At 44.3% G+C, this 26665-nt stretch overlaps 1 protein-coding gene across 1 annotated transcript in view; it reads left to right on the plus strand.

Moving 5' to 3' along the window:
- myo16 (myosin XVI) overlaps positions 1–26665 on the plus strand; it is a 773985-nt gene that overhangs the window by 710743 nt on the left and 36577 nt on the right. The window contains exons 29-31 of the mRNA XM_067986709.1: positions 22713–22809; positions 23180–23426; positions 24273–24580. Coding sequence (XP_067842810.1) covers positions 22713–22809; positions 23180–23426; positions 24273–24580 — 652 coding nt within the window. The remainder of the gene's footprint in view (positions 1–22712; positions 22810–23179; positions 23427–24272; positions 24581–26665) is intronic.

Consider the following 26665-nt stretch of genomic DNA (forward strand, 5'->3'; position numbering starts at 1 on the left):
GGGACTGCTCTTCCATGGGTCTATTGCCTGAATGTAAATGTCTGGTAGGAGCTGAGTGAGGTCACACAGTTCCCCAGAAGTTTGATTAACTCCAATACTTAAACCATCTATTACAGAGGTTGATCCCAACTCCTGTTGCAGCCTTCTTTTTTTTTCATTTACAAGCCCAAACATGCCTTTTTAAAACACCTAATCTTGGTTTTTGACCTTGAATCACCCTCTGTTAGGCCCAATATTTCATCACCCTGAAATGGTTAGGAAAGAGTCCAAAGTCCTTTTCTTTAGGGTTTTTCTCTCAGTTTTGGGGGATCTGTGAATTTTGAGAATCTTACATGCTGTACTTTAGTCTTAGGGAATATTTTGACAATCTTCAGTATTATCATTGATCAGTACATCACTGTTACTTTGATATTGAATTTAATCAGGTTTGACTGGCAATCCTAGTTTCAAAGTAAAAAGTAACCTTTTGTTACATATATTACATATATGTAGTAAGTTAATTGGTCAGCTAGATTAAGCTGATTCCTGAAGGTGGAGCAGGCCTGACTCATCTGAGTCACAAACTGTAGAAATACAGGGGCCTGTTCGTGCAACAGCACGGAGTGCAACGGAGCACAGAGTGAACAGCTGAGAGTTTGGTGAGTGTGGCAGTTCGGTGAAGTGGGAGAAGGAGGTGCTGCTTTGCCTTGCTTTTCCTAACTTGTTCCGCAGAGCGGCGGCGGACCTGAGCAGCAGAAGACTGAGAGTGGGGAATAAAAGCAGCAGGTGAGGTGAGGCAGGAGAGTCCAAGAGGTGAATACAGTATAAAAGGAGAGATCGAGAGCGGGAGGAGAGTCTGAAAGGTGAACGCAGGGTAAATCTAAGGCAAGTCATAGCAGCACAGCTCACACCCATAATATGCTCCTCCTGCACTATGTGGGAAGTCATGGACACTACCAGTGTCCCTGGCGACCGTGTGTGCAGGAAGTGTGTCCAGCTGCAGCTACTGGCGAACCGCATTTTGGAGCTGGAGCTGCAGGTGGATTCTTTGTGGAGCATCCGTGACGCTGAGACTATCGCGGATAGCACGTTCAGTGAGGTGGTCAAACCGCAGGTAAAGATTACGCAGGCAGAAAGGAAATGGGTGACCGCCAGACAGAGTAAAAGGACTAGGCAGGTAGAGCAGGAGTCCCCTGGGGCCATAGAATCATAGAATCATAGAAGTTACAACATGGAAACAGGCCCTTCGGCCCAACATGTTCATGTCGCCCAGTTTATACCACTAAGCTAGTCCCAATTTCCTGCACTTGGCCCATATCCCTCTATACCCATCTTACCCATGTAACTGTCCAAATGCTTTTTAAAAGACAAAATTGTACCCGCCTCTACTACTGCCTCTGGCAGCTCGTTCCAGACACTCACCACCCTTTGAGTGAAAAAATTGCCCCTCTGGACCCTTTTGTATCTCTCCCCTCTCACCTTAAATCTATGCCCCCTCGTTATAGACTCCCCTACCTTTGGGAAAAGATTTTGACTATCTACCTTATCTATGCCCCTCATTATTTTATAGACTTCTATAAGATCACCCCTTAACCTCCTACTCTCCAGGGAAAAAAGTCCCAGTCTGTCTAACCTCTCCCTATAAGTCAAACCATCAAGTCCCAGTAGCATCCGAGTAAATCTTTTCTGCACTCTTTCTAGTTTAATAATATCCTTTCTATAATAGGGTGACCAGAACTGTACACAGTATTCCAAGTGTGGCCTCACCAATGCCCTGTACAACTTCAACAAGACATCCCAACTCCTGCATTCAATGTTCTGACCAATGAAACCAAGCATGCCGAATGCCTTCTTCACCACCCTATCCACCTGTGACTCCACTTTCAAGGAGCTATGAACCTGTACTCCTAGATCTCTTTGTTCTATAACTCTCCCCAACGCCCTACCATTCACGGAGTAGGTCCTGGCCCGATTCGATCTACCAAAATGCATCACCTCACATTTATCTAAATTAAACTCCATCTGCCATTCATCGGCTCACTGGCCCAATTTATCAAGATCCCGTTGCAATCCTAGATAACCTTCTTCACTGTCCACAATGCCACCAATCTTGGTGTCATCTGCAAACTTACTAACCATGCCTCCTAAATTCTCATCCAAATCATTAATATAAATAACAAATAACAGCAGACCCAGCACCGATCCCTGAGGCACACCGCTGGTCACAGGCATCCAGTTTGAAAAACAACCCTCTACAACCACCCTCTGTCTTCTGTCGTCAAGCCAATTTTGTATCCAATTGGCTACCTCACCTTGGATCCCATGAGATTTAACCTTATGTAACAACCTACCATGCGGTACCTTGTCAAAGGCTTTGCTGAAGTCCATGTAGACCACGTCTACTGCACAGCCCTCATCTATCTTCTTGGTTACCCCTTCAAAAAACTCAATCAAATTCGTGAAACATGATTTTCCTCTCACAAAACCATGCTGACTGTTCCTAATTAGTCCCTGCCTCTCCAAATGCCTGTCGATCCTGTCCCTCAGAATACCCTCTAACAACTTACCCACTACAGATGTCAGGCTCACCGGTCTGTAGTTCCCAGGCTTTTCCCTGCCGCCCTTCTTAAACAAAGGCACAACATTTGCTGCCCTCCAATCTTCAGGCACCTCACCTGTAGCGGTGGATGATTCAAATATCTCTGCTAGGGGACCCGCAATTTCCTCCCTAACCTCCCATAACGTCCTGGGATACATTTCATCAGGTCCCGGAGATTTATCTACCTTGATGCGCGTTAAGACTTCCAGCACCTCCCTCTCTGTAATATGTACACTCCTCAAGACATCACTATTTATTTCCCCAAGTTCCCTAACATCCATGCCTTTCTCAACCGTAAATACCGATGTGAAATATTCATTCAGGATCTCACCCATCTCTTGTGGTTCCGCACATAGATGACCTTGTTGATCCTTAAGAGGCCCTACTCTCTCCCTAGTTACTCTTTTGCCCTTTATGTATTTGTAGAAGCTCTTTGGATTCTCCTTTGCCTTATCTGCCAAAGCAATCTCATGTCCCCTTTTTGCCCTCCTGATTTCTCTCTTAACTCTACTCCGGCAATCTCTACACTCTTCAAGGGATCCACTTGATCCCAGCTGCCTATGCATGTCATATGCCTCCTTCTTCTTTTTGACTAGGGCCTCAATCTCCCGAGTCATCCAAGGTTCCCTACTTCTACCAGCCTTGCCCTTCACTTTATAAGGAATGTGCTTACCCTGAACCCTGGTTAACACACTTTTGAAAGCCTCCCATTTACCAGACGTCCCTTTGCCTGCCAACAGACTCTCCCAATCAACTTCTGAAAGTTCCTGTCTAATACCATCAAAATTGGCCTTTCCCCAATTTAGAATTTTAACTTTTGGGCCAGACCTATCCTTCTCCATAGCTATCTTAAAACTAATGGAATTATGATCACTGGTCCCAAAGTGATCCCTCACTAACACTTCTGTCACCTGCCCTTCCTTATTTCCCAAGAGGAGGTCAAGTTTTTCCCCCTCTCTCGTCGGGCTATCCACATACTGAATGAGAAATTCCTCCTGAATACACTCAACAAATTTCTCTCCATCCAAGCCCCTAATGCTATGGCTGTCCCAGTCAATGTTGGGAAAGTTAAAGTCCCCTACTATTACCACCCTATTTTTCTTGCAGCTGTCTGTAATCTCCTTACATATTTGCTCCTCAATTTCCCATTGACTATTTGGGGGTCTGTAGTACAATCCTATCAAAGTGATCTCTCCCTTCTTATTTTTCAGTTCTACCCATATGGACTCAGTGGGCGAACCCTCGGATATATCCCCTCTCACTACTGCCGTGATGTTCTCCCTAATCAAGAACGCAACTCCCCCTCCTCTCTTACCTCCTGCTCTATCTTTCCTATAGCATCTGTACCCTGGAACATTGAGCTGCCAGTCCTGCCCCTCCCTTAGCCATGTTTCAGTAATAGCTATAACATCCCAGTCCCATGTACCCATCCATGCCCTGAGTTCATCTGCCTTGCCCATCAGACTTCTTGCATTGAAATAAATGCAGTTTAATCGAGACTTCCCTTGGTCTTTGCCCTGCTTTCTCAGACCATCTGTCCGGTCATGTTCTGTACACTCTCCCTTACTGCCTTTTGTTTCTGTCACCACTTTATTTCCCACTGACTTCCTGCATCGGTTCCCATCCCCCTGCCGTATTAGTTTAAACCCTCCCCAACAGCACTAGCAAACACTCCCCCTAGGACATTGGTTCCATCTCCCTCTCAAACAGATATACCGCTTTGGATATTGTTGGGGGAGATGGCTTATCAGGGGAAAGCAGCAAGAGCCAAGTTTGTGGCACCACGGGTGGCTCAGCTGCACAGGCGGGGAGGAAGAAGAGTGGCAGGGCTATAGTGATAGGGGATTCAATTGTAAGGGGAACAGATAGGCGCTTCTGTGGCCGCAAACGTGACTCCAGGATGGTATGTTGCCTTCGTGGTGCTAGGGTCAAGGATGTTGCGGAGCGGCTGCAGGACATTCTGGAGGGGGAGGATGAACAGCCAGTAATCGTGGCCGATATCGGTACCAACGACATAGGTAAAAAAAGGGATGAGGTCCTGCAAGGTGAATTTAAGGAGTTAGGAGATAAATTAAAAAGCAGGACTTCAAAGGTAGTGATCTCAGAATTACTACCAGTGCCACGTGCTGGTGAGTCTTGGAACAGGAAAATAGACCGCATGAATGCATGGCTGCAGGGATGGTGTAGGAGGGAGGGATTTCGATTCCTGGGACATTGGGACCAGTTCTGGGGAAGGTGGGACCTTGACAAGCAGGACAGGTTACACCCGAGCAGGACCGGGACCAATGTCCTCGCGGGGGTGTTTGCTAGTGCTGTTGGGGAAGGTTTAAACTAGAGTGGCAGGGGGATGGGAACCTGAGAGGGGAGTCAGAAGGGAGTAAAGTTGACATCAGCAAGAGAGGGGAAGACCCAAGGGAAATTTACAATACAAATAGTACAAACAGTTGTTCAAGAACAAGTGAAAGGGAAAAGCGTAGAGCAGCAGAAAGAAAGTGTACTTTAGGCACGACAGATGAAGTGAAAACTAGAAGGCACAAGGCGATTAACCCAGCGTCAAAGCTGAAGGTCAGGCTAGGGTGTGTGGCCCAACTAAGAGTTCTATATACAAATGCACGGAGTATAAGGAATAAATTAAATGAACGACAGGTTCAAATTCAAATTGGAGGGTATGACATGATAGCTATTACTGAGACATGGCTACAGGATGGTCAGGATTGGGAACTAACTATACCAGGTTATAAGGTCTACAGGAGAGACAGGGAAAATGGAAGAGGGGGAGGAGTAACCTTAATGATTAGAGATGAAATCTCTTCAATGATAAAGGAGGATATAATGAGAGGTAAGCAGCCAACAGAGACCTTATGGGTTGAATTGATAAATAGGAAAGGATCTAAGACTATAGTGGGAATTGTATATAGGAGCCCTGGCAGCAGCTCTGAAGTGCTGGATTGTATAAATGCAGAGATTAGACAAGCGTGTAAGAAAGGCATAGTGGTCTTAATGGGGGACTTTAACCTTCACATAGACTGGGAAAAGCAGACTCGCAACTGTCAGAAAGATAGTGAATTTCTTGAGTGTGTTCAGGATAGTTTTCTGCAGCAGTATGACCTGGAGGCAACAAGGGGGCAAGCCATACTAGATTTCGTAATGAGTAATGAACCAGATTTAGTTAATGGCTTAACTGTACGCGAACATCTATCCAATTGCAATCATAACATGATTGAGTTCAATGTAGTGTTTGAAAGGGAAAAAAATGAGTCAGCTGCTAAGATTCTAGACTTGGCTAAGGCCGACTTCAATGGGATGAGACAGAGACTGTCCACAGTAAACTGGACAAATCTGTTAATGGGTAAAATGACTGATGATCAGTGGGAAATGTTTAAAGAAGCATTGAACATGATACAAAATCGGTTTATACCCCTGAGGAGCAAGAACTCTACTTGCCAAAAAGAACAGCCAACTAAAGAGGTAAGGGACAGTATAAGACAAGGAAAGGGCATACAAAAAGGCAAAAAATGGCACAGATCCTGGCGAATGGGAAGATACAAAGATCAACAAAGGGTCACAAAACAGATAGTAAGAGCTACAAAAAGAGAGTATGAAAATAAACTTTCAAGTGATATCAAAACCAATACGAAGAACTTTTATAGTTACATTAGGAAAAAGAGGGTGGTCAGGAGCAGTGTTGGCCCCTTAAAAACTAAAAGTGGGGATATTGTCATTGACAATGGGGAAATGGCGGACATGTTGAACAATTACTTTGCGTCAGTATTTACAGTAGAAAAAGAGGATAGCATGCTGGAAATCCCAAGAAAACTAATATTGAATCGGGGACAGGGACTCGATAAAATTAACATAAGTAAAGCAACAGTAATGAAGAAAATAAGAGCACTAAAGAGTGACAAATCCCCAGGACCAGATGGTTTCCATCGCAGGGTTTTAAAGGAAGTAGGTGAGCACATTACAGATGCCCTAACTATAATCTTTCAAAGTTCTCTAGATTCAGAAACTGTCCCTCTGGATTGGAAAATTACACATGTCACTCCGCTTTTTAAGAAGGGAGAGAGAGGGAAACCAAGGAATTATAGACCAGTTAGCCTAACATCTGTTGTGGGGAAATTGCTGGAGTCTATAATTAAGGATAGGGTGACTGAACACCTCGAGAATTTTCAGTTAATCAGAGAGAGCCAGCATGGATTTGTGAAAGGTAGGCCGTGCCTGACAAGACTGATTGAATTTTTTGAAGAGGTGACTAAAGTAGTGGACAGGGGAATGTCAATGGATGTTATTTATATGGACTTCCAGAAGGCATTTGATAAGGTCCCACATAAGAAACTGTTAGCTAAGATAGAAGCCCATGGAATCGAGGGATAAGTACGGACTTGGTTAGGAAGTTGGCTGAGTGAAAGACGACAGAGAGTAGGGATAATGGGAAGGTACTCACATTGGCAGGATGTGACTAGTGGAGTCCCACAGGGATCTGTCTTGGGGCCTCAATTATTCACAATATTTATTAACGACTTAGATGAAGGCATAGAAAGTCTCATATCTAAGTTTGCCGATGACAAAAGATTGGTGGCATTGTAAGCAGTGTAGATGAAAACATCAAATTACAAAGCGATATTGATAGATTAGGTGAATGGGCAAAACTGTGGCAAATGGAATTCAATGTAGACAAATGTGAGGTCATCCACTTTGGATCAAAAAAGGATAGAACAGGGTACTTTCTAAATGATAAAAAGTTAAAAACAGTGGATGTCCAAAGGGACCTAGGGGTTCAGGTACATAGATCATTTAAGTGTCATGAACAGGTGCAGAAAATAATCAATAAGGCTAATGGAATGCTGGCCTTTATATCTGGAGGACTAGAGTACAAGGGGGCAGAAGTTATGCTGCAGCTGTACAAAACCCTGGTTAGTGCGCACCTGGAGTACTGTGAGCAGTTCTGGGCACCGCACCTTCGGAAGGACATATTGGCCTTGGAGGGAGTGCAGCGTAGGTTTACTAGAATGATACCCGGACTTCAAGGGTTTAGTTTACGAGGAGAGATTACACAAATTGGGGTTGTATTCTCTGGAGTTTCGAAGGTTAAGGGGTGATCTGATCGAAGTTTATTAGACATTAAGGGGAACGGATAGGGTGGATAGAGAGAAACTATTTCCGCTTGTTGGGGATTCTAGGAGTAGGGGACACAGTCTAAAAATTAGAGCCAGACCTTTCAGGAGCGAGATTAGAAAACATTTCTGCACACAAAGGGTGGTAGAAGTTTGGAACTCTCTTCCGCAAACGGCAATTGATACTTGCTCAATTGCTAAATTTAAATCTGAGATAGATAGCTTTTTGGCAACCAGAGGTATTAAGGGATATGGGCCAAAGGCAGTTATATGGAGTTAGATCACAGATCAGCCATGATCTTATCAAATGGCGGAGCAGGCACGAAGGGCCAAATGGCCTACTCCTGTTCCTATGTTCCTATTCTTACAAAGAGTGACCACACAAAACCAAAGGTATATCGGTATTGCAGGTCGACAGCTCACTGGACTGTCTGTGAGTTAGGACTTCAGAAGACTTTGTCCTATGAAAGCAACAGTGGTCATTACAGATTGACGCTTTAAAGGACTCTTGTATGTATAACAAATAAAAACAGAAAATACTAGAATAGCTCAGCAAGTCAGGCAGCATCTGTGGAGAAAGAAATAGAGTTAACGTTTCAGCTCGAAGACCTTTCGTCAGAACTGGGAGATATTAAACAGTTAAAGTTTTTCAGCAATTACAGAGCTGGGGAAAGGGGGGAGGGGAGGAGAGGAAAGAACAAAAGGGAAGGTCTCTGTTAGGGCAGGAGTGATTGAATGATAAAAGGGATGATGGTGCAAGGCAAGGGGAGTGGTAATGGGACATGTTAAGAAACAAAAAATTGGTCAGGAGTAGCTGTAAATGGCAACAGCAGAACCATAATCAACACTTGCTGTCTTAAAAATGTACAACAATATTGCCTTGGATTGTCTAGTTTTTAGACTTCTGTATATATGACATAAGTATAATAAATACAATAGTAACTTTAACGTGTAATAGTTTGGTTCTCAGTGTAATACTTCCATATTCAAATTGATGGAAGGAGTGGTGGGAATCCTACGTAAATTGTGAGTACACAGTGCCACTGCAAAATAAGGTAATTGTTAACCTTGAATATGCAACTCAAGACATACACTCCCAGATCATGAGGTTGTACTCAGGCAAGTTTGGTACAATTGTTGAAATGGAAAATTATGTTAAAAACCCTAACTCTTTTGGGAATAAAGTGGTCCTTCTGTTTTCTTTTTCCCTCCAAGCTCTCTGTTGCAACCTTTGCCACACATCGCTATTTTATTGATGCTACTATGGTTTTTGTTCCTCTGAACTTTCCTGTCTTGTTCCTCTTACGCTGCAGAGGCACCATCCTGCATTTTGTTCTTTCTCCCTGACTCCCTGAGTCACGAACTCAGTCCTCCTCTGAATCTCGAAACTGTGGATCTCCTACTTCCCTTCCTTTTAAAACTCAAGCATTGTGGCAACCACCTGACTTCTTGGTCGACTTAAATCTTCTCAGCCTTTATTGTGTGTACATTACGGCCACTGGTCCATTAGCTAGGTTTCTCAATTTAATAACCTACCAATCCATGAAGCAGCTGCAACATGACTAGAAATATCATGTGACAACAAAGCAACAGTTGATGATTTTTCAGAAATTGGAAACTGATATGGATTCGAAGGAATTAATCATTTTTATCTCCTTCTCAGTAATTTTGCATCTCTAAGATCTTGCATGTTCTTTGAGACAATTCCGAGGTGATTGTTTTTAGAGCCTTTGGTGGAAGATTCTTCATGCAACGCAAACTATGACGGAAACTATGGCAAACTATAACAGAAACTTCAGTGACTAAAGAGACCTAAGCAGCATAAAGGCATTGCTGCAAAATGCACCAACTCTTAAATTTGTATGTTTTGGAAAATAGAAACAGAAAAACATACCCAATTTCAACTGAAAACAATATTTTGAGAAATGCACCTTATACTGAAAGCAAGAATGCAGAATTGCAGCAATATCACAATGGGTTGGATAGTGTATTTCCTATTTTTGGTGAGTCATACTGATAGGCAAGTTGTACTGTCTTGCTTTTGTGACTGTAATTGTGTCCATCCTAGGAAATTGCATCGTCAGTGTGTACACCTTATAGGGAAAAAAAGTGCAAGACTTTAAAATTAAATGTCAAAAAATCTTCTGTCAAATGAGGCACACTGGACAGATTTCCATTTAGATAGTTGTGACTTTGTTGCCTAAGTACGTGGTAATTATTCTTCCACATGTTTTCCTGTTCCTCATGAGAGCTGATTAGTTGAGGGTCTGATAAGGTCTAGCCTCTGGCTATGAAATATATACTGGCATGATAATACTAATGTAAACATGGTCCTGGTTGTACAGAAGAGGCCTTTCAGCTACTTTGGCCCCAGTATTTTTGGGGAAGCGGGAGGCAGAGGAAGAGGCCGAAAATGGCTGAAGAACCCAACAAGGCCAGGAACGAGGAGATCCTGACGGGTTTAACGGCAGGACCACGTTATCATTTTTTTCTTCCATTTCCCACCTGGCGGCTGGCCAAATTGAAAGGCTGGCCAGCTGCCGGGCAAGAAAAACAGCGATAGGGGGCCGTAGCCGGAGACCCTTGGGGACAGTCCCCGGCAATTGGGAGGAGGGCAGAATGCAGATCAGGGCTTGGGGGAAGGGTCAGCCATGTCCGCGAGTGGGGGGCAGACTGAAAATCAGGGCTTGAGGAGGGAATCGATCGTGATCACAGGAGGGGTCAAGCTGCAGATTGGAGCTTGTAGGGCAGGGTGGGGGTCGGCCATGATTGCAGGAGAGGGGAGAGAGAGAGGCAATCTGGGGTGTGGAGGGGTCGGCGATTGAGGCAGGGGCTAGAGAGAGGCCGCGATTAGCAGAGAGAAGGCCAAAGGCTTCCTTGAGTGGCCGGGGGGAGCATTCCTGCTCCTCCTGGCCCACAAGGAGTACTGTAAAAGGTACTTACCCTCTGGAGTCGGCAGCTCCCGCCTTCCTTTCGTTGCCAGGTTTCCCGAGTGGCAGCAATTAAATTTAAAACAGGCTCCCATTTGCACTGTGGGAGTCTGATTTAAATATGTCAGTAAAGTGCCCTGCCTCACCAAGACGGGACACTCATACGCCTCGCTACCCGCCGCCGTAAAAATGGCGGAAGGCACGTATGCATCGATCTGGGGTCAAATTTCGTGTTTTTTAGGGTTTATGAGGGAGTTAATATCGAGGTCCCTGTTTCTTCAGGCAAGTAGGTAAGGCCACATCAATTATTATCCATGATTCAGGTCTGAAGGGCCTGATTTAAAAGGTTCATGATCTGTATTTATGTAAATACTGTAGTATTTGAGCCCATAGCTGGATTTACTCTGTTTGGCAATAATCTATATAAAGAAATTCATGCCATCTTAGTAAATTAACAAAGGCTACAAAATAGCTGACAACTCAAAAGCAGTTCTCGATATAAGCCTATGAAATTAAGTCAAGTAATTATACTGAAAGCGCAGCGGGAAATGGGCTTATAACTTAAATCATAGGTATACCCAACATTCATTTACTTACATTGGAGGGAGAAAAAAACATAACCACATGAAAGCTTGAAGGGGATACAAGCGTTGAAAGCAAAAGATGGAACCGATGAAGTGAGGAGGCCTGGAAGCAACGCGCCCCCAGAAAATGTTCATCTTAAGACTTTAATTGGCGCATTTTCCAGTGATTTGATATCTATAATAAACATGGGCTATTCTTGCCCCTTTCCCTTTCAATTCAATTTGGTACTGCTCCACCTTCCAACTTCACTATTCTCTCTCTCTCTTTCTCTCACACCCCTCCCTCCCTACATCATTCCACTTCCCCTCCAACTCAACTCCTGTTAAAACTGTCACTCTTCTTCTACCCCCAGTTCCTGCTGCACTTTTCTTCCTTCTCAATCATTGATGGCACTCTCCTTGTTCTCCTCCTCCCCCCATCCCCGGCACCCTGATCCACCCCAGTTAATACTGGCACTCTCATTCCTTCCTTTGCTCAGTTATTGCTGGGATCTTCTTATCACCCCAAAGCACTGGTCTTGACTTTTTCCCTCTATTTCTTTCTCCCCTTTTCCCCAAAGCACCACTCCCAATTACCTGTTTCTTCTCTTTCTCTGCTCTCAAAAGTGCTGCTACCACCTTTCCCTCCTTCAAACATGGCCTGCACCCCCGCTTATACTTTCTGGGTTGTTTGTTGTGTTTGATTCCCCAGCGCACAGTGTGCAGCACCGTCAGCCACTGATAGAAGTTGGAGCCTGGAGGAGCGGCCTAGTCCACACTGATTGTCATCCGTCAATGTGGTCATTGGACAATATCCCTAAAATGCTGGTTCTCTGCGTTAGCTGCAGACAGTTGGCATGAATGGAAAAGCCACAAAACTTTTATCAAGGAAATCATGCCTTTAACAGTAGAAATCTGCTTTAGTGTATCTTCCTTAAAAACAAAAAGCCCTCTCTTTTTAAACTTTTTAAAAGTTGCTCCTCCTCTCTAAAGGTGACACTCTCTCTCTTCCTCCCCCCAGTTAATACTTGCAGTCTCCTGTTCCTTCCAGTTAACTCCAGCATTCTCTCTCCTTCCATCCTCTCAGTAAATGCTGGTGCTGTCTTTTCCCTCAAAGTGCTACCTGCCTCCCCCCACTACAACGCACTGCTCCTATTACAGGTCCCTCAAGCTCCAGTACCTTACCCCTGTGGCCTTGATACTGACTGATGGTGGACTATGCAACTGCCAGGAGCATCACAGTAGAGTCTGATCCTGTCCTTACCCAATAACCATACATGCGCACTTTCGACAGAAGTGACTACGTATTGACCAGTGGGGATGATTTCTGTTGTCCTTACACTTACCGACATTGGCTGGAAAATTCCTCAGAGCTTTGCCAGAAGTGTAGCCAAAACCACGTTTACCCCATGTGAAAATGGGGCTTTTGCCGCACTTCAAGCAATGTTAAGGCAGGCGAGTTGGAGCAGCTCCGAGGAATTTCCCAGGCGTTGTAAACAAATGGGAACAGATTTTATCTCATTGGCATTTCTACTGAAATCATACACGTTCAAAATGCACTAGAAATCCTAGCGAGAAAAAGAGGAAAGAACATGCCTTACAAGTGCTCAGAATGTCCAAAAGCACTTCACAGTCACTGTTATGTGAGCAAATGTGGAGGCCAATTTGCACAAAGCCAGATCCCACAAACAGCAAGAGAATGACCAAAGGAAATCTTCTCATATTTGCTTACTGTGTTATTACATATCAGAAGGGCAAACAGTCCTTACAGCAGAGGGACCCTTTGCCTATTTTTCCCTTCACTAATCCAGAGATACTGAGACCAACTGTACTATTCCTGCCGTCACCCCAGCTGAGATCAGTGGACTCACAAATTGAACCTGGGCTGGTCTCTATGGCTCAGCCACTCGCTGGATAAACTCGCTGAGTCATCTGAAGCTTTTGAAGTTATTAGCAGGTTGGGAAATTTCATAAGTTCTCAATCTCAGCAATTTTTCCATCATGAAATTCACATCAGAAAGAAATATGACTTCCTAGATGATGAGTTCTTAGACAGTGCAGACATGAGAGTAAGATTTCTCAAACATTGCAATTAACTTCCCATAGAGTGTGTAGAAAGTGCAAGACATTCTGACTTTTGAGAGTGCTGCAACCTCCTAGCAAGTGTGATGTACTTCCTCATTGATACGACTTCTTATAAAGAATGATGTAAACAAGTAACTTCAGTAATCGAAAATACACTCTAGTTTTTTGCATGTTGTGTGAGGCGACCCAAGTGCACAGGAAATTAGCTTACTTACTGGAAGGCACACATTTTCACAAAAATATTATTTCTTTTTTTGCTGAGAAATGAAAATGAAGAGCCAATGACCATAGAGCAAAACACCAACAAGGCCTAATAAGATGGGATAATCGAAAGAAAGAAGAAAGAACTAACATTTTATATAGTGAATTTCATGACTTCGGGATGTCCCAAAGCGTTTCACAGCCAATGAAGAACTTTAGAAGTGTAGTCGCTTTCGTAATGTAGGGAAATGTGACAGTCAATTTGCACACAGCAAGGTCCCACAAACAGCAATGAGATAATTGACCACATAATCTGGTGCTGTTGGCTGAGGGATAAATGCTTGCCCAGGACACCAGAAATATGTTGCTCTTCTTCCAATTGTTCCATGGGACCTTTTACCTCCACCTGAGGTGACAAACGTCGTGGTTTAACGTCTCATCTGAAAGACAGAATATCTGACAGGTTAGCACTCCCTCAGTACAGCACTGAAATTTCAGCTTAGTTTATGCAGTTAAGTCTCTAGAGTGGGGCTTGAACCATTGGCCTTTTGACTCTGAGGCAAGAATGCTACCACTGAACCAAGGCTGGCATTTAAAGCAAATAATACTGCTCAGGCAACGCCAAGCATGAGTAGTAAAGCATATAGATTGTAAGAGGAAGGCAAGGGTCTCTGGCATTTTTAGGTCCCGGGGAAGAATGACTTAAAGTAGAAGACATTGTGATAAGTTTTGATTTCAAAACAGCAACGAGCAGGGAGGAGGTAGAGCATGTAGGACAATATAGCTGGGGGTAGATTGTTGTCTTTGCTGCCCAAGTGTTGAGCATCTCTTGGATAGAGCACAGAAAGGAACAACTGGCAGGGAGGATTACAACCCAAAAGCTGAACCTGCCTGAAGACGGGGCAGGTTCCGTAATAGTATGCAACCCAGCCCACTCAATTTTCCTCTGGTACATTCTGCCCAGGTGATGCTCAACAGTGAAGTGGTAAAGTCGAAAATCTGCCCATTGGAGTTCAAGAGGAACAAGAGAACAAAGTTCAAAGGTGAAAAGGCCTTTGGGCTTTCGATTAGAAAGGGAGACAGAAAATAGAGTGGTAGAGAAAGGGGTTGCATCTAAAGATTTGCAAAATGAATTAGATTAGTTATACAATTAAGCAAATTGAAATTTAGGGCCAATAGGCATATTCCATATACATCAAAAAAAATGTAAGACATAAACATACAATGATTGGAACCAAATTTGTATAAGGGCCCTCACGATGGGACATAGGACTAATAGACACATCATTATCAAAATGGACAAAACAGTGAAGCAATTATAAAAGCTAATAGAAGGTAAGGATATATAACCAGAACTGTAGAATATTGGGGTGAATTTTCCAAGTCGGCACTCCTAGCCAATCCACCTTAAGTTTAAAACCAACAAGTTGAGAGTACTGTGAATAGAGCGGGCTGACATCCAATTGCCTTCCTGTCAGGTGATGATCTGCACCAATAATGCAAACTCATACGATTTACCCCATAAGTCTGTAGAAACTATGTTAAAGTTTTAATATGCAATGGTCAAACCACAGTTAGTATATTGTGTTCAGTGTTGGTTACAACACTCCAAAATGGTGTACCTGCATTACAGAAGGAAGAGAAACAGCAACAAGACTGATCCCAACTCTCAGAGTTAATCCAGTTATACAATATCATGACCCAGAGGTACCAGAGGTAGTAATAATGAAACCCCTTATTAGGCTGGATTTTGTGTCCCCATGTGCATTTCCCCCATCTTCTGGAAGGCAGACTGATGAACACTATAGTGGACGAGACCAATTATAAATCAATAGGCTGATTCATTTTACATATAATCCATGAATGAACTTTTAATCTATTTCACAATGCTCATTGCAACATAGAAATTAACAAAGCACAGCACACTATCCTGGCTGACTACAATTTTCAGATTCGTAATTTCTCTGATTCTAGTCAGCACTAAACTTAAGCAGGGAGCTTTCACTCTGTCTCTGACTTCCTTACCAAATCTCTACAGATTCCCTTGTGCTTTCTTAGCTGAAGAGGAAGTCAAAGACTTGACCTCCGACCCACCCTAAGCTCTCCATGCTACAAATTAGCCATTCGCTCTGGAATTTCCTCCCTAAACCTCAATGCCTCACCACATCCCTCTCCTTCTTCAACACCCTCTTGAAAACACATCTCTTTAATGAACACCTCCTTCTTTGGCTCAGCACTATTTTTTTGATTACACCTCTGTGAAGCGAATTAGGATGCTTTTCTACCTTAAAGGTGCTATATAAACGCAAGTTGTTGTTGCTACTGTAGAGTACTTGCCACACTCTCTAATGATAGCAAGAAATGCTGGCACCCAGATAGTTTCCTTCTTTGTCAGCCCCGTGAGGTCCAAACCCTATGTTTTGTAGGTGGGAAGGAACGTTGGCCCTCCAACCATCAAATACATGCTCCTCCTCTACCATTACTCACACTATGTATATTTTTTTATTCATTCATGGGATGTGGGCGTCGCTGGCGGGGCCAGCATTTATTGCCTATCCCTAATTGCCCTTGAGAAGGTGGTGGTGAGCCGCCTTCTTGAACCGCTGCAGTCCGTGTGGTGAAGGTTCTCCCACAGTGCTGTTAGGAAGGGAGTTCCAGGATTTTGACCCAGCGACGATGAAGGAACGGCGATATATTTCCAAGTTGGGATGGTGTGTAACTTGGAGGGGAACGTGCAGGTGGTGTTGTTCCCATGTGCCTGCTGCTCTTGTCCTTCTAGGTGGTAGAGGTTGCGGGTTTGGGAGGTGCTGTCGAAAAAGCCTTGATGAGTTGCTGCATTGCATCCTGTGGATGGTGCACACTGCAGCCACAGTGCGCCGGTGGTCAAGGGAGTGCACCTCCCTCATAGTGACTTTTGTATTCCCCTGGTTGGATTTATCAGTGCTGTTAATTACTATGGAAGGAGTGAGTTATGCAGCATTCCACTGTGGCCGGTTCTTGGGGTTCACCAATGGAAACATAGGTCAAAATGCTGGGTGCAAAATACCCCTTCAAACAGAGTGACATGTGGGATGTTGGAATGTATGCATTTGAATAAGTGAGTGAAGAATGACAGGAATAGGATGGTGCTAGCCTTGAATTTTGGAGAAGCCTCTACATCCACCCTGCCCCACACATTCTATGTGCCCAGGACCCAGAATATCAAACATGCTCAGTTCAAATTGATTCAGTAATCTAAAAATTAAGAGGACTCATCGGATTCAGGTTTATTCCCTCCTGCTATGTGCCACCTTGTTTTGCAAATTAGTTTTCGGATATTGGAAGTTTGAAGAGCGTATGGAGTGGCAGCCAAGTGTTCAGCTTGTAACCCAGCTTGTGTGTGAGTAAATGTACATGCATCATGCAGGATTGCTTTGTGGCTCACTTTTCAAATAGTAATGTGGCAATAGTTTATTTTTGAAGTGGCAATAATAAAGTATGCCTGTTGCATGTATTTAACGCTTGGAAAGGGCTATTTTGTAAGGACTTGGTCCATAATTTTAGTGAGGGTTTAACAGGGTGAAAGGAAACTCTTTGTGGAATGTATGATCTATCCATCTATTTGGTACAGTGAAATATTGGCTAGCCTTCGCTTACAGGCTTCTTGAGGCAATACAACTTTTTTCCTCATTTCCCCCATGTCCTTTGACTTTTGGATGCAGGATTTACATTGTCAATTCCTGCCAAGAAGAGTGTACATTTTTACAGAGGGACCTGCGGTCCCAAACAGAGCAGCTTACACTTCTCGCAGAAGTACCTCCAAACTAGCACCTAAAAACAGATGTGCTCTGCATTATTGGCCAGCCATTTCCAGTTTCCTGCCCAGCAACAATGAAGGAACCCCTTTAAGTTACAGCCCTAACCTTGAAAAGCTGCAGCTGTACTTTATTTTTTATTTTTTATTTTTTTATTCGTTCACGGGATGTGGGCGTCGCTGGCAAGGCCGGCATTTATTGCCCATCCCTAATTGCCCTCGAGAAGGTGGTGGTGAGCCGCCTTCTTGAACCGCTGCAGTCCGTGTGGTGACGGTTCTCCCACAGTGCTGTTAGGAAGGGAGTTCCAGGATTTTGACCCAGCGATAATGAAGGAACGGCGATATATTTCCAAGTCGGGATGGTGTGTGACTTGGAGGGGAACGTGCAGGTGGTGTTGTTCCCATGCGCCTGCTGCCCTTGTCCTTCTAGGTGGTAGAGGTCGCGGGTTTGGGAGGTGCTGTCGAAGAAGCCTTGGCGAGTTGCTGCAGTGCATCCTGTGGATGGTGCACACTGCAGCCACAGTGCGCCGGTGGTGAAGGGAGTGAATGTTTAGGGTGGTGGATGGGGTGCCAATCAAGCGGGCTGCTTTATCTTGGATGGTGTCGAGCTTCTTGAGTGTTGTTGGAGCTGCACTCATCCAGGCAAGTGGAGAGTATTCCATCACACTCCTGACTTGTGCCTTGTAGATGGTGGAAAGGCTTTGGGGAGTCAGGAGGTGAGTCACTCGCCGCAGAATACCCAGCCTCTGACCTGCTCTCGTAGCCACAGTATTTATATGGCTGGTCCAGTTAAGTTTCTGGTCAATGGTGACCCCCAGGATGTTGATGGTGGGGGATTCGGCGATGGTAATGCCGTTGAATGTCAAGGGGAGGTGGTTAGAAACTCTCTTGTTGGAGATGGTCATTGCCTGGCACTTATCTGGCGCGAATGTTACTTGCCACTTATCAGCCCAAGCCTGGATGTTGTCCAGGTCTTGCTGCATGCAGGCTCGGACTGCTTCATTATCTGAGGGGTTGCGAATGGAACTGAACACTGTGCAGTCATCAGCGAACATCCCCATTTCTGACCTTATGATGGAGGGAAGGTCATTGATGAAGCAGCTGAAGATGGTTTGGCCTAGGACACTGCCCTGAGGAACTCCTGCAGCAATGCCCTGGGGCTGAGATGATTGGCCTCCAACAACCGCTACCATCTTCCTTTGTGCTAGGTTTGACTCCAGCCACTGGAGAGTTTTCCCCCTGATTCCCATTGACTTCAATTTTACTAGGGCTCCTTGGTGCCACACTCGGTCAAATGCTGCCTTGATGTCAAGGGCAGTCACTCTCACCTCACCTCTGGAATTCAGCTCTTTTGTCCATGTTTGGACCAAGGCTGTAATGAGGTCTGGAGCCGAGTGGTCCTGGTGGAACCCAAACTGAGCATCGGTGAGCAGGTTATTGGTGAGTAAGTGCCGCTTGATAGCACTGTCGACGACACCTTCCATCACTTTGCTGATGATTGAGAGTAGACTGATGGGGCGGTAATTGGCCGGATTGGATTTGTCCTGCTTTTTGTGGACAGGACATACCTGGGCAATTTTCCACATTGTCGGGTGGATGCCAGTGTTGTAGCTGTACTGGAACAGCTTGGCTAGAGGCGCAGCTAGTTCTGGAGCACAAGTCTTCAGCACTACAGCTGGGATGTTGTCAGGGCCCATAGCCTTTGCTGTATCCAGTGCACTCAGCCGTTTCTTGATATCACGTGGAGTGAATCGAATTGGCCGAAGACTGGCTTCCGTGATGGTGGGGATATCGGGAGGAGGCTGAGATGGATTATCCACTCGGCACTTCTGGCTGAAGATGGTTGCAAACGCTTCAGCCTTGTCTTTTGCACTCACGTGCTAGACTCCGCCATCATTGAGAATGGGGATGTTTGCAGAGCCTCCTCCTCCCGTTAGTTGTTTAATTGTCAACCACCATTAACGACTGGATGTGGCAGGACTGCAGAGCTTTGATCTGATCCGTTGGTTGTGGAATCGCTTAGCATGCATGTAGTCCTGAGTTGTAGCTTCACCAGGTTGGCACCTCATTTTTAGGTACGCCTGGTGCTGCTCCTGGCATGCTCTTCTACACTCCTCATTGAACCAGGGTTGATCCCCTGGCTTGTTGGTAATGGTAGAGTGAGGAATATGCCGGGCCATGAGGTTACAGATTGTGCTGGAATACAATTCTGCTGCTGCTGATGGCCCACAGCGCCTCTTGGATGCCCAGTTTTGAGCTGCTAGATCTGTTCTGAATCTATCCCATTTAGCACGGTGGTAGTGCCACACAACACGTTGGATGGTGTCCTCAGTGCGAAGACGGGATTTCATCTCCACGAGGACTGTGCGGTGGTCACTCCTACTAATACTGTCATGGACAGATGCATTTGCGACAGGTAGATTGGTGAGGACGAGGTCAAGTAAGTTTTTCCCTCGTGTTGGTTCGCTCACCACCTGCCGCAGGCCCAGTCTAGCAGCTATGTCCTTCAGGACTCGGCCAGCTCGGTCAGTGGTGGTGCTACCGAGCCACTCTTGGTGATGGACATTGAAGTCCCCCACCCAGAGTACATTTTGTGCCCTTGCTACCCTCAGTGCTTCCTCCAAGTGGTGTTCAACATGGAGGAGGACTGATTCATCAGCTGAGGGAGGACGGTAGGTGGTAATCAGCAGGAGGTTTCCTTGCCCATGTTTGACCTGATGCCATGAGATTTCATGGGGTCCAGAGTCAATGTTGAGGACTCCCAGGGCCACTCCCTCCTGACTGTATATCACTGTACCGCCACCTCTGGTGGGTCTGTCCTGCCGGTGGGACAGGACATACCCAGGGATGGTGATGGAAGAGTCTGGGACGTTGGCTGAAAGATATGATTCTGTGAGTATGGCTATGTCAGGCTGTTGCTTGACTATTCTGTGGGACAGCTCTCCCAATTTTGGCACAAGTCCCCAGATGTTAGTAAGGAGGACCTTGCAGGGTCGACTGGGCTTGGTGTTTTGCCGTTGTCGTGTCCGGTGCCTCGTGGTCCGATGCCGGGTGGTCCGTCTGGTTTTATTCTTATTATGACTTTTCGTCGCGAGATTTTACAACTGAGTGGCTTGCTAGGCCATTTCAGAGGGCAATTAAGAATCAACCACATTGCTGTGCGTCTGGAGTCACATGTAGGCCAGACCGGGTAAGGGCGGCAGGCTTCCTTCCCTAAAGGACATTATTGAACCAGATGGGTTTTTACGACAATCCGGTAGTTTCATGGCCATCATTACTGATACTAGTATTTTAATTCCAGATTTTTTTTATTTAATTAATTGAATTTAATTAATTAATTGAATTTAAATTCGCCAGCTGCCGTGGCGGGATTTGAACTCATGACTGGATTTTAGTCCAGGCCTCTGGATTACTCGCCCAGTAACATAACCACTATGCTACCGTACCCCATCCCCCCATCCCCTTGATAACAAGCTTATTAGCAGACCCAACCTGGACCAAGAGCTTGCTGTACATACATATTAAGGCCGCCCTAGGGAAATCCCATTTGGTTGGCTCAGCGAGGTGTTGGGAAGCACTTCAGCGCTGAGAGTGGAAAATCAGCCCTAAAATATTTAACAGCAAAAAGCATTCAGTAATGAATTTTTCCCTAAACTTTATCCAATACTGAACCGAACTCTAAAATGTGATGTGATCTTTCACAGTAGTGCCAAATACACACTTTAAAAATCAACATTAGATCACTGTACTGTTCCTGAGAGAGCTAGAGTCAAGACCTGATTAACTCACAGGCCTGCAAGGAGTGTTCCCAGGGGTCCCAGCCAAATATGGGGCCTCGTGATCTCCCAGCCATTGCTGTGAGCAACCAGGTAGTTGTTTGAAAGCTGGATTGTGGACACGAATCGAGAGAGTTTTTGGTTACGGATTCTTAGCCGCTGAGGGAACACAGTGCAGAAACCGGGATCTGAGAGACTTTGGGTTCAATTTTGAAATGGTGGCGGGTTGGCAGTGGGGGAGGGGGGTGAAGGTGCGCGTGGCAAACCCGAATAAACAAACCTTACCGTTTCTGATGCCATCAGGAGCTGCAGCGCGAGGTGGGGGGACAGAAAGAGAGAGAGCGAGATGTCATCCAGCACTGGAATGGAAGATCGGGGGGGTGGGGGGGAGAGTGGAAGATTGGGAGGGGGAGAGGGGAAGATCAGGGGGTGGAGAAGGGGAGATCGGGGTGGGGGACATCGGGGGGGGTGAAGAAGGGGAGATCGGAGAAGGAGACATCGGACATCGGAGCAGGGTGGAAAGGTAGGTTGATTTTGTGTTTTAACTTTGTGCAATGGTTTTTTATGTAATTTATTTTGTTTCTTTTTGCCTGATCCGGCCCTTCATGTCTGGTTTCACCAGACGTGAATCGGAAGCCGTGGGAAAGCCGCCCAGGTAAGTTAAAAATCGTTCTAACTACATAATCTGTCACAAGTAAAGTGCCTTAAGTACCTCAATGAGGTACATTTAGCTCTTTAACTATCATCCCACTGGCAATTAAAGCCGGCGGGACTTCCGGATTCAGGATGCTTGCAAGCACACAGGTGCCTCTGTGGGGAACTCAGACGTTGACGGGTTGGAGCCGGGCTCCGAATCCAAACGGGACTTCCCTGTTTTTCGGAGCCCCCCCTGCCCCCAAAGCACCCACAATTTCCCAGGAAATTCGAGCCCTTTGTGTGCATGAAAATATCGAGGTAGAGTTCTCCATTCTCGCAGAAGGGGAGACAACTTTTGCCGCCCATCCTGCCTGTCCCCAGTCCAATGAAAGCTGCTGCAATGCTGTGCGGTGACCTGGATTTATTCTTTTTCTTCCTCGTCATCCTCCTCCCTTCCCTGTTGCTCTGCAGGTAAGTAACTCTTCTTGTGAATTAAAAGTGGACATAACTTACTTGGTGTTTTGTGGGTCACCATTTTCTGTTATCCCACTTTAAATGAAATATGTTACTGTAAGTGTACAGTAACATATTTAATTTAAAGTAAGATAACTTTAAATGAAATATAAAGTTATAAGGTTAAACTGAGAATGTAGAAATTCAGATTAAACTTTATGGCAGGGTAAAATGTAGAGCAGCAAACCACCAATTCTAAATACACAAAGTAGTGTCTCTAAGGTTCTTACCTTGAGGCTAGGTAACATTCTCCCTTAAGGCTCAGGATGGGATGTACTATGAGGGGTGTGCAGAGGGACCCCGAATATTCTTGATGCCCAGGGTCCCAAGAATTCTTAATCCGGCTCTAGCTAGAGCCAAATAGCCCTGTAACTACAGACCGAATTAGCATCAGATAAAAAGGTATAGCTAATAGCTATAGCTCCAGTTCCTTTCAACACAGTGACATCATGAGATCCATTATGAGTGACCATCTTACAATCAGGGGTTTCTGACTATTAAAATCCCTATTGTTTTTATTCAGATGGGCCAGAATGAAGTGTTTATGAAGCACTGGCAAACAGACCACCTCAATGAGCAATGTCTTCATTTGCAGAAGAAAATTATCACTTGTCAGAAAGGTAAAAAACATTAAAATGATGCTGTTCAATGTATTTCTTTTTGTATTCCCTATTAACACCATGTTGTAATTTCAAGTTTTCACAATCAAAGAAAAGGATGCTTTTATTGTAAGGCCTTTTACATATATATATATTTGTGATTTAACTTTTTAATTGTAACAATTCAGAAATTAATGAACAGATCAAACCCAAATGAACCCACTGCAAGAAGCTGAAACATAATGTGCTATTGAATTTCTCAGGGCTATTAATTGACGATAGTTTTTGTTATCAGTTCACCAGTCAGTACCATTGTGCTTTCTTTTGCATTATTGACTAGTATATTTTATTGTGTGAACCGCGGATGCGTTATTCTGTTCCATAACGGTAGTTGTCAGAGAATTTCTAGCCCGTCAGCGGCTGCTGCAAAGGATGAGCATCAAACAGCAAGAGGTCAACTCCACTGAAAGCTTTTTGCAGTCTGCGGAAGATATGGGACTGAAAGCATACGATTCCTTGGTCATTCAAAATGCGTCTGACATTGCACGGGAAAATGACAGGATTAGGAATGAACTTAACGCAGTTTACCTGAGGGAAAAGTTAGAGGCACGACACAGAGATGAGCAGGCCACAAAACGGTAAGTGTGGACTTCTGATATCACGTTCAGTGTGAGGAATAATTGCTGCATTTGCAAGAAGAGCCAAGGCTTTTAGACTTAGTCTTTATAAGTATGTTAAAATGACTTTAAGGAACCAAATAATTAGCTTCACATTTTACAAATATGAGTGGTGAAAACCATTCCAAGAGACGAAAGATACTAATTAAATATTGCAGTAAAACTAAGCTGCCCCAGTGTGCTGAAAGTTTCTGAGCTGGTGGTTTGATTTATCAAATGCAAGCATTTCACTTATAGGGTTACAGTTCTGGCTATTGATGTGTTGCACACAAATCCAATGAACAGGTTCTGTTTAACACCTTCGAAAATCTGGTTGCTTTTACATAATGGTTTGCTCCAGTGAAAGAGTTAACCGTTTTGTGTCATCTCACAGCCTGTTTCAGGCAGGCTTGCAGGGTCTGCAGTAATTGCAGTATTGGCGGGACTGCTTGCTGTCGTCTATTTTCCTACTTGCAAGCAGCAAAATAGATGGCATTGGGGGAATCTTAGCTCCCATTACAACACATGACAATAAATCATTCAGAGATGTGTTTTTCTTTTTGCATCATAACTTATCAGTGTTTCTTTAAAGTCTTATGTAAAATAATAACGAAGTAAAATAGTTAAAAATGTTTGATTTGCACAGAGCAGAAATGAACAGCAGAAGACAGCCAGCTTTCTGTGGATTTGTGTTTGACAGGAGCAGTGCTTCCACCCTTACCTCACAGTGGGGGTGTTGGTTGCCTGTTTTTGTGAAAAGCTGGCATTACGTTTGCATGAACAGGTTCATTGTTCTAATTCAGCATCTGGACATCATTTTAATTTCAGATCTGGCAACGGGAGTGGAAAGGTCAATGAAGACAGTCTTTCGGGCTGCCGAACGCCGAAGCATTTTCACTCAAGCACGGTGTCGGCACCTACCTTTGTCGATGGGTTGGCACATTCTATGATTGGATCATCCATCAGATCACCCTCCCTTCACTCAGTATTCAGTATGGATGATAGCAATGGCCTGCAGTCACCACGGAAACAACCTCCTCCTAAACCAAAGAGGGACCCCAATACGCGGCTGAGTGCTTCATATGAGGCTGTGACTGCATGTATATCGGCGGCTTCTAAAGAAGCAGCAAATGAAGGTTTGAAGAATGATTGTTCACATTGAGAAATAGTGTAAAATTAGACTAAAATGGACAAATCTTCTTCATGATTAATCTGTCTTTTAATGTGACATTTAGTAATGTCATGGGTGATTTAACTGCCAGACTATAATATATGTTCCTTCTCAGGATATTGCCTTTTTTTTCCTGTAACTGAGACTTGTATGATTTTTACTGAATACAGTAAATCCTAGTAACCAGCTGCAACATAAAGTGATAATGCTGCCGTGGTGATGTCACAAGGCATAAGTAGTATTTTGGGAAAGTCACAGCGTCTTAAAATTAGTGAATAGTGCGTCCAATCTGTCACCAATGGTAACACTACCCAGAAACTGAGTTAAATGTCTCCAATATACATCATAAAATCATAGAATCTTATAGCACAGAAGGAGGCCATTTGGCCCATCATGCCTGTGTTGGATCTTTGAAAGAGCTACTAAATTAGTCTCACTGCCCTGCTCTTTCCCCATAGCCCTGCAAATTTTTCCTTTTCAAGTATATATCCAATTCCCTTTTGAAAGTTACTGCTAAATCTGCTTCCACCACCCTTTCAGGCAGTGCATTCCAGTGCATATATGTGGATACCAAAGAGTCAGCTTCAGTCTGTAATTTAATCACGGGATCCAGAATACATTTCTACATCACTTGAATTTCGCTGTTGCCTTTTCTGATGTTATCAGAATCCTGCTATTAGACTACTGCACTGAAAGCTCATTCCCATGTATCCATTATTCTCTCTATAATGTAAATTTGCCAAATCCATGTTCCCGGAAGGGAGCCTCACTCAAAGGGACTGCTGGTCAGAGGCACAGTGCTACAGTGTTGTAGCTCTGTCTCTAACCCATGCTCCCTTTGAGTGCAGCTCCCCATTTGGAGCATGAGATTGGATAATTGACCCTTTTCTGTCTAATAACAACATAATTCACATAGTGACAAAATGTTAAAACATTCAACATCATATGTAAGAGCTAAATAGAAATATTTCACATAGTATACGATTTCTAATTAATCTCTGATGTATGTAGAATTTAATTTAGCAGTGAATTACTCATTTTGTTTAAGGAATTCTGCCCAATGTACTCTTAAATACAGACAATTAGTTAAATATATACGACATCCAAAGAGTGAGTTCAAGGCAGTAATTTAATTCTGTAGAGTATGTACTTCCCTCCTCAACATCATGAACACCATGTAAAAAGAAAGACTTGCATTTATATAGTGCCTTTCATGACCTCAGGACATCCCAAAGCACTTTACAGTCAATGAAGTACTTTTGAAGTGTATTCACTGTTGTAATGTAGGAAACATGGCAGCCAATTTGTGCACAGCAAGGTCCCAACACAGCAATGAGAAAAATACCAGATAATTTGTTTTAGTGCTTTGATTGAGGGATAAATATCGGCCAATAATGTTCCGACATGTAGGGATAAATATAAATTTTCAGTGTTGCTGGTGCCGAACTTTGCATTCCAGGATTTCCAATCGGGGTTCAAGCTTACGCCTGTAATTTGATGGTCAGACTATCAAAGAAGCTTGTGCCTGAGTTCCTGGTGCATGAATCTTGGCACGAGGAGTGCTAAAGACAAATATGACAAGAAAAAAACCATCCCCACTGCCATCTTCATTCCTCACCATCAGTAATAGCCAAAGCCGAGTCTTTCGCTATCCTGAAAGACCAGAACAAACTCATCAATCAGCCCACCTGTATCACTGATTGGCCTAATCACTTACCTATGCCTGGAACTGAGCTGAATATTTTTAGCCAATGGAGATCGAACTTCGGCGGAAAATCGTCCGAGCTCCCAGAGTCATGGCGCAAATGGCCAAACATGATTGTTTCTCCAGGGTTTCCGCCGAAGTTACAGTGAGATATCTGAAAGACCCTGTGGAAATTCTCCCACCCTAATTTCCTAAATCATTTTCTTACCTCTACTCAACTCTGACATTGCATCTGTCTTTTCTGGGATTTGCTTCCCACTGCCCCATATCTATGGGGAAAATTATATGGCAGTCTCCCCATTTTCCTGTGAAAACAGTAAATGAGTGGCCTTATTTTCTATATGG

The sequence above is a fragment of the Heptranchias perlo genome, chromosome 6 (genome assembly GCF_035084215.1).
Source record: "Heptranchias perlo isolate sHepPer1 chromosome 6, sHepPer1.hap1, whole genome shotgun sequence".
Lineage (NCBI taxonomy): Eukaryota > Metazoa > Chordata > Chondrichthyes > Hexanchiformes > Hexanchidae > Heptranchias > Heptranchias perlo.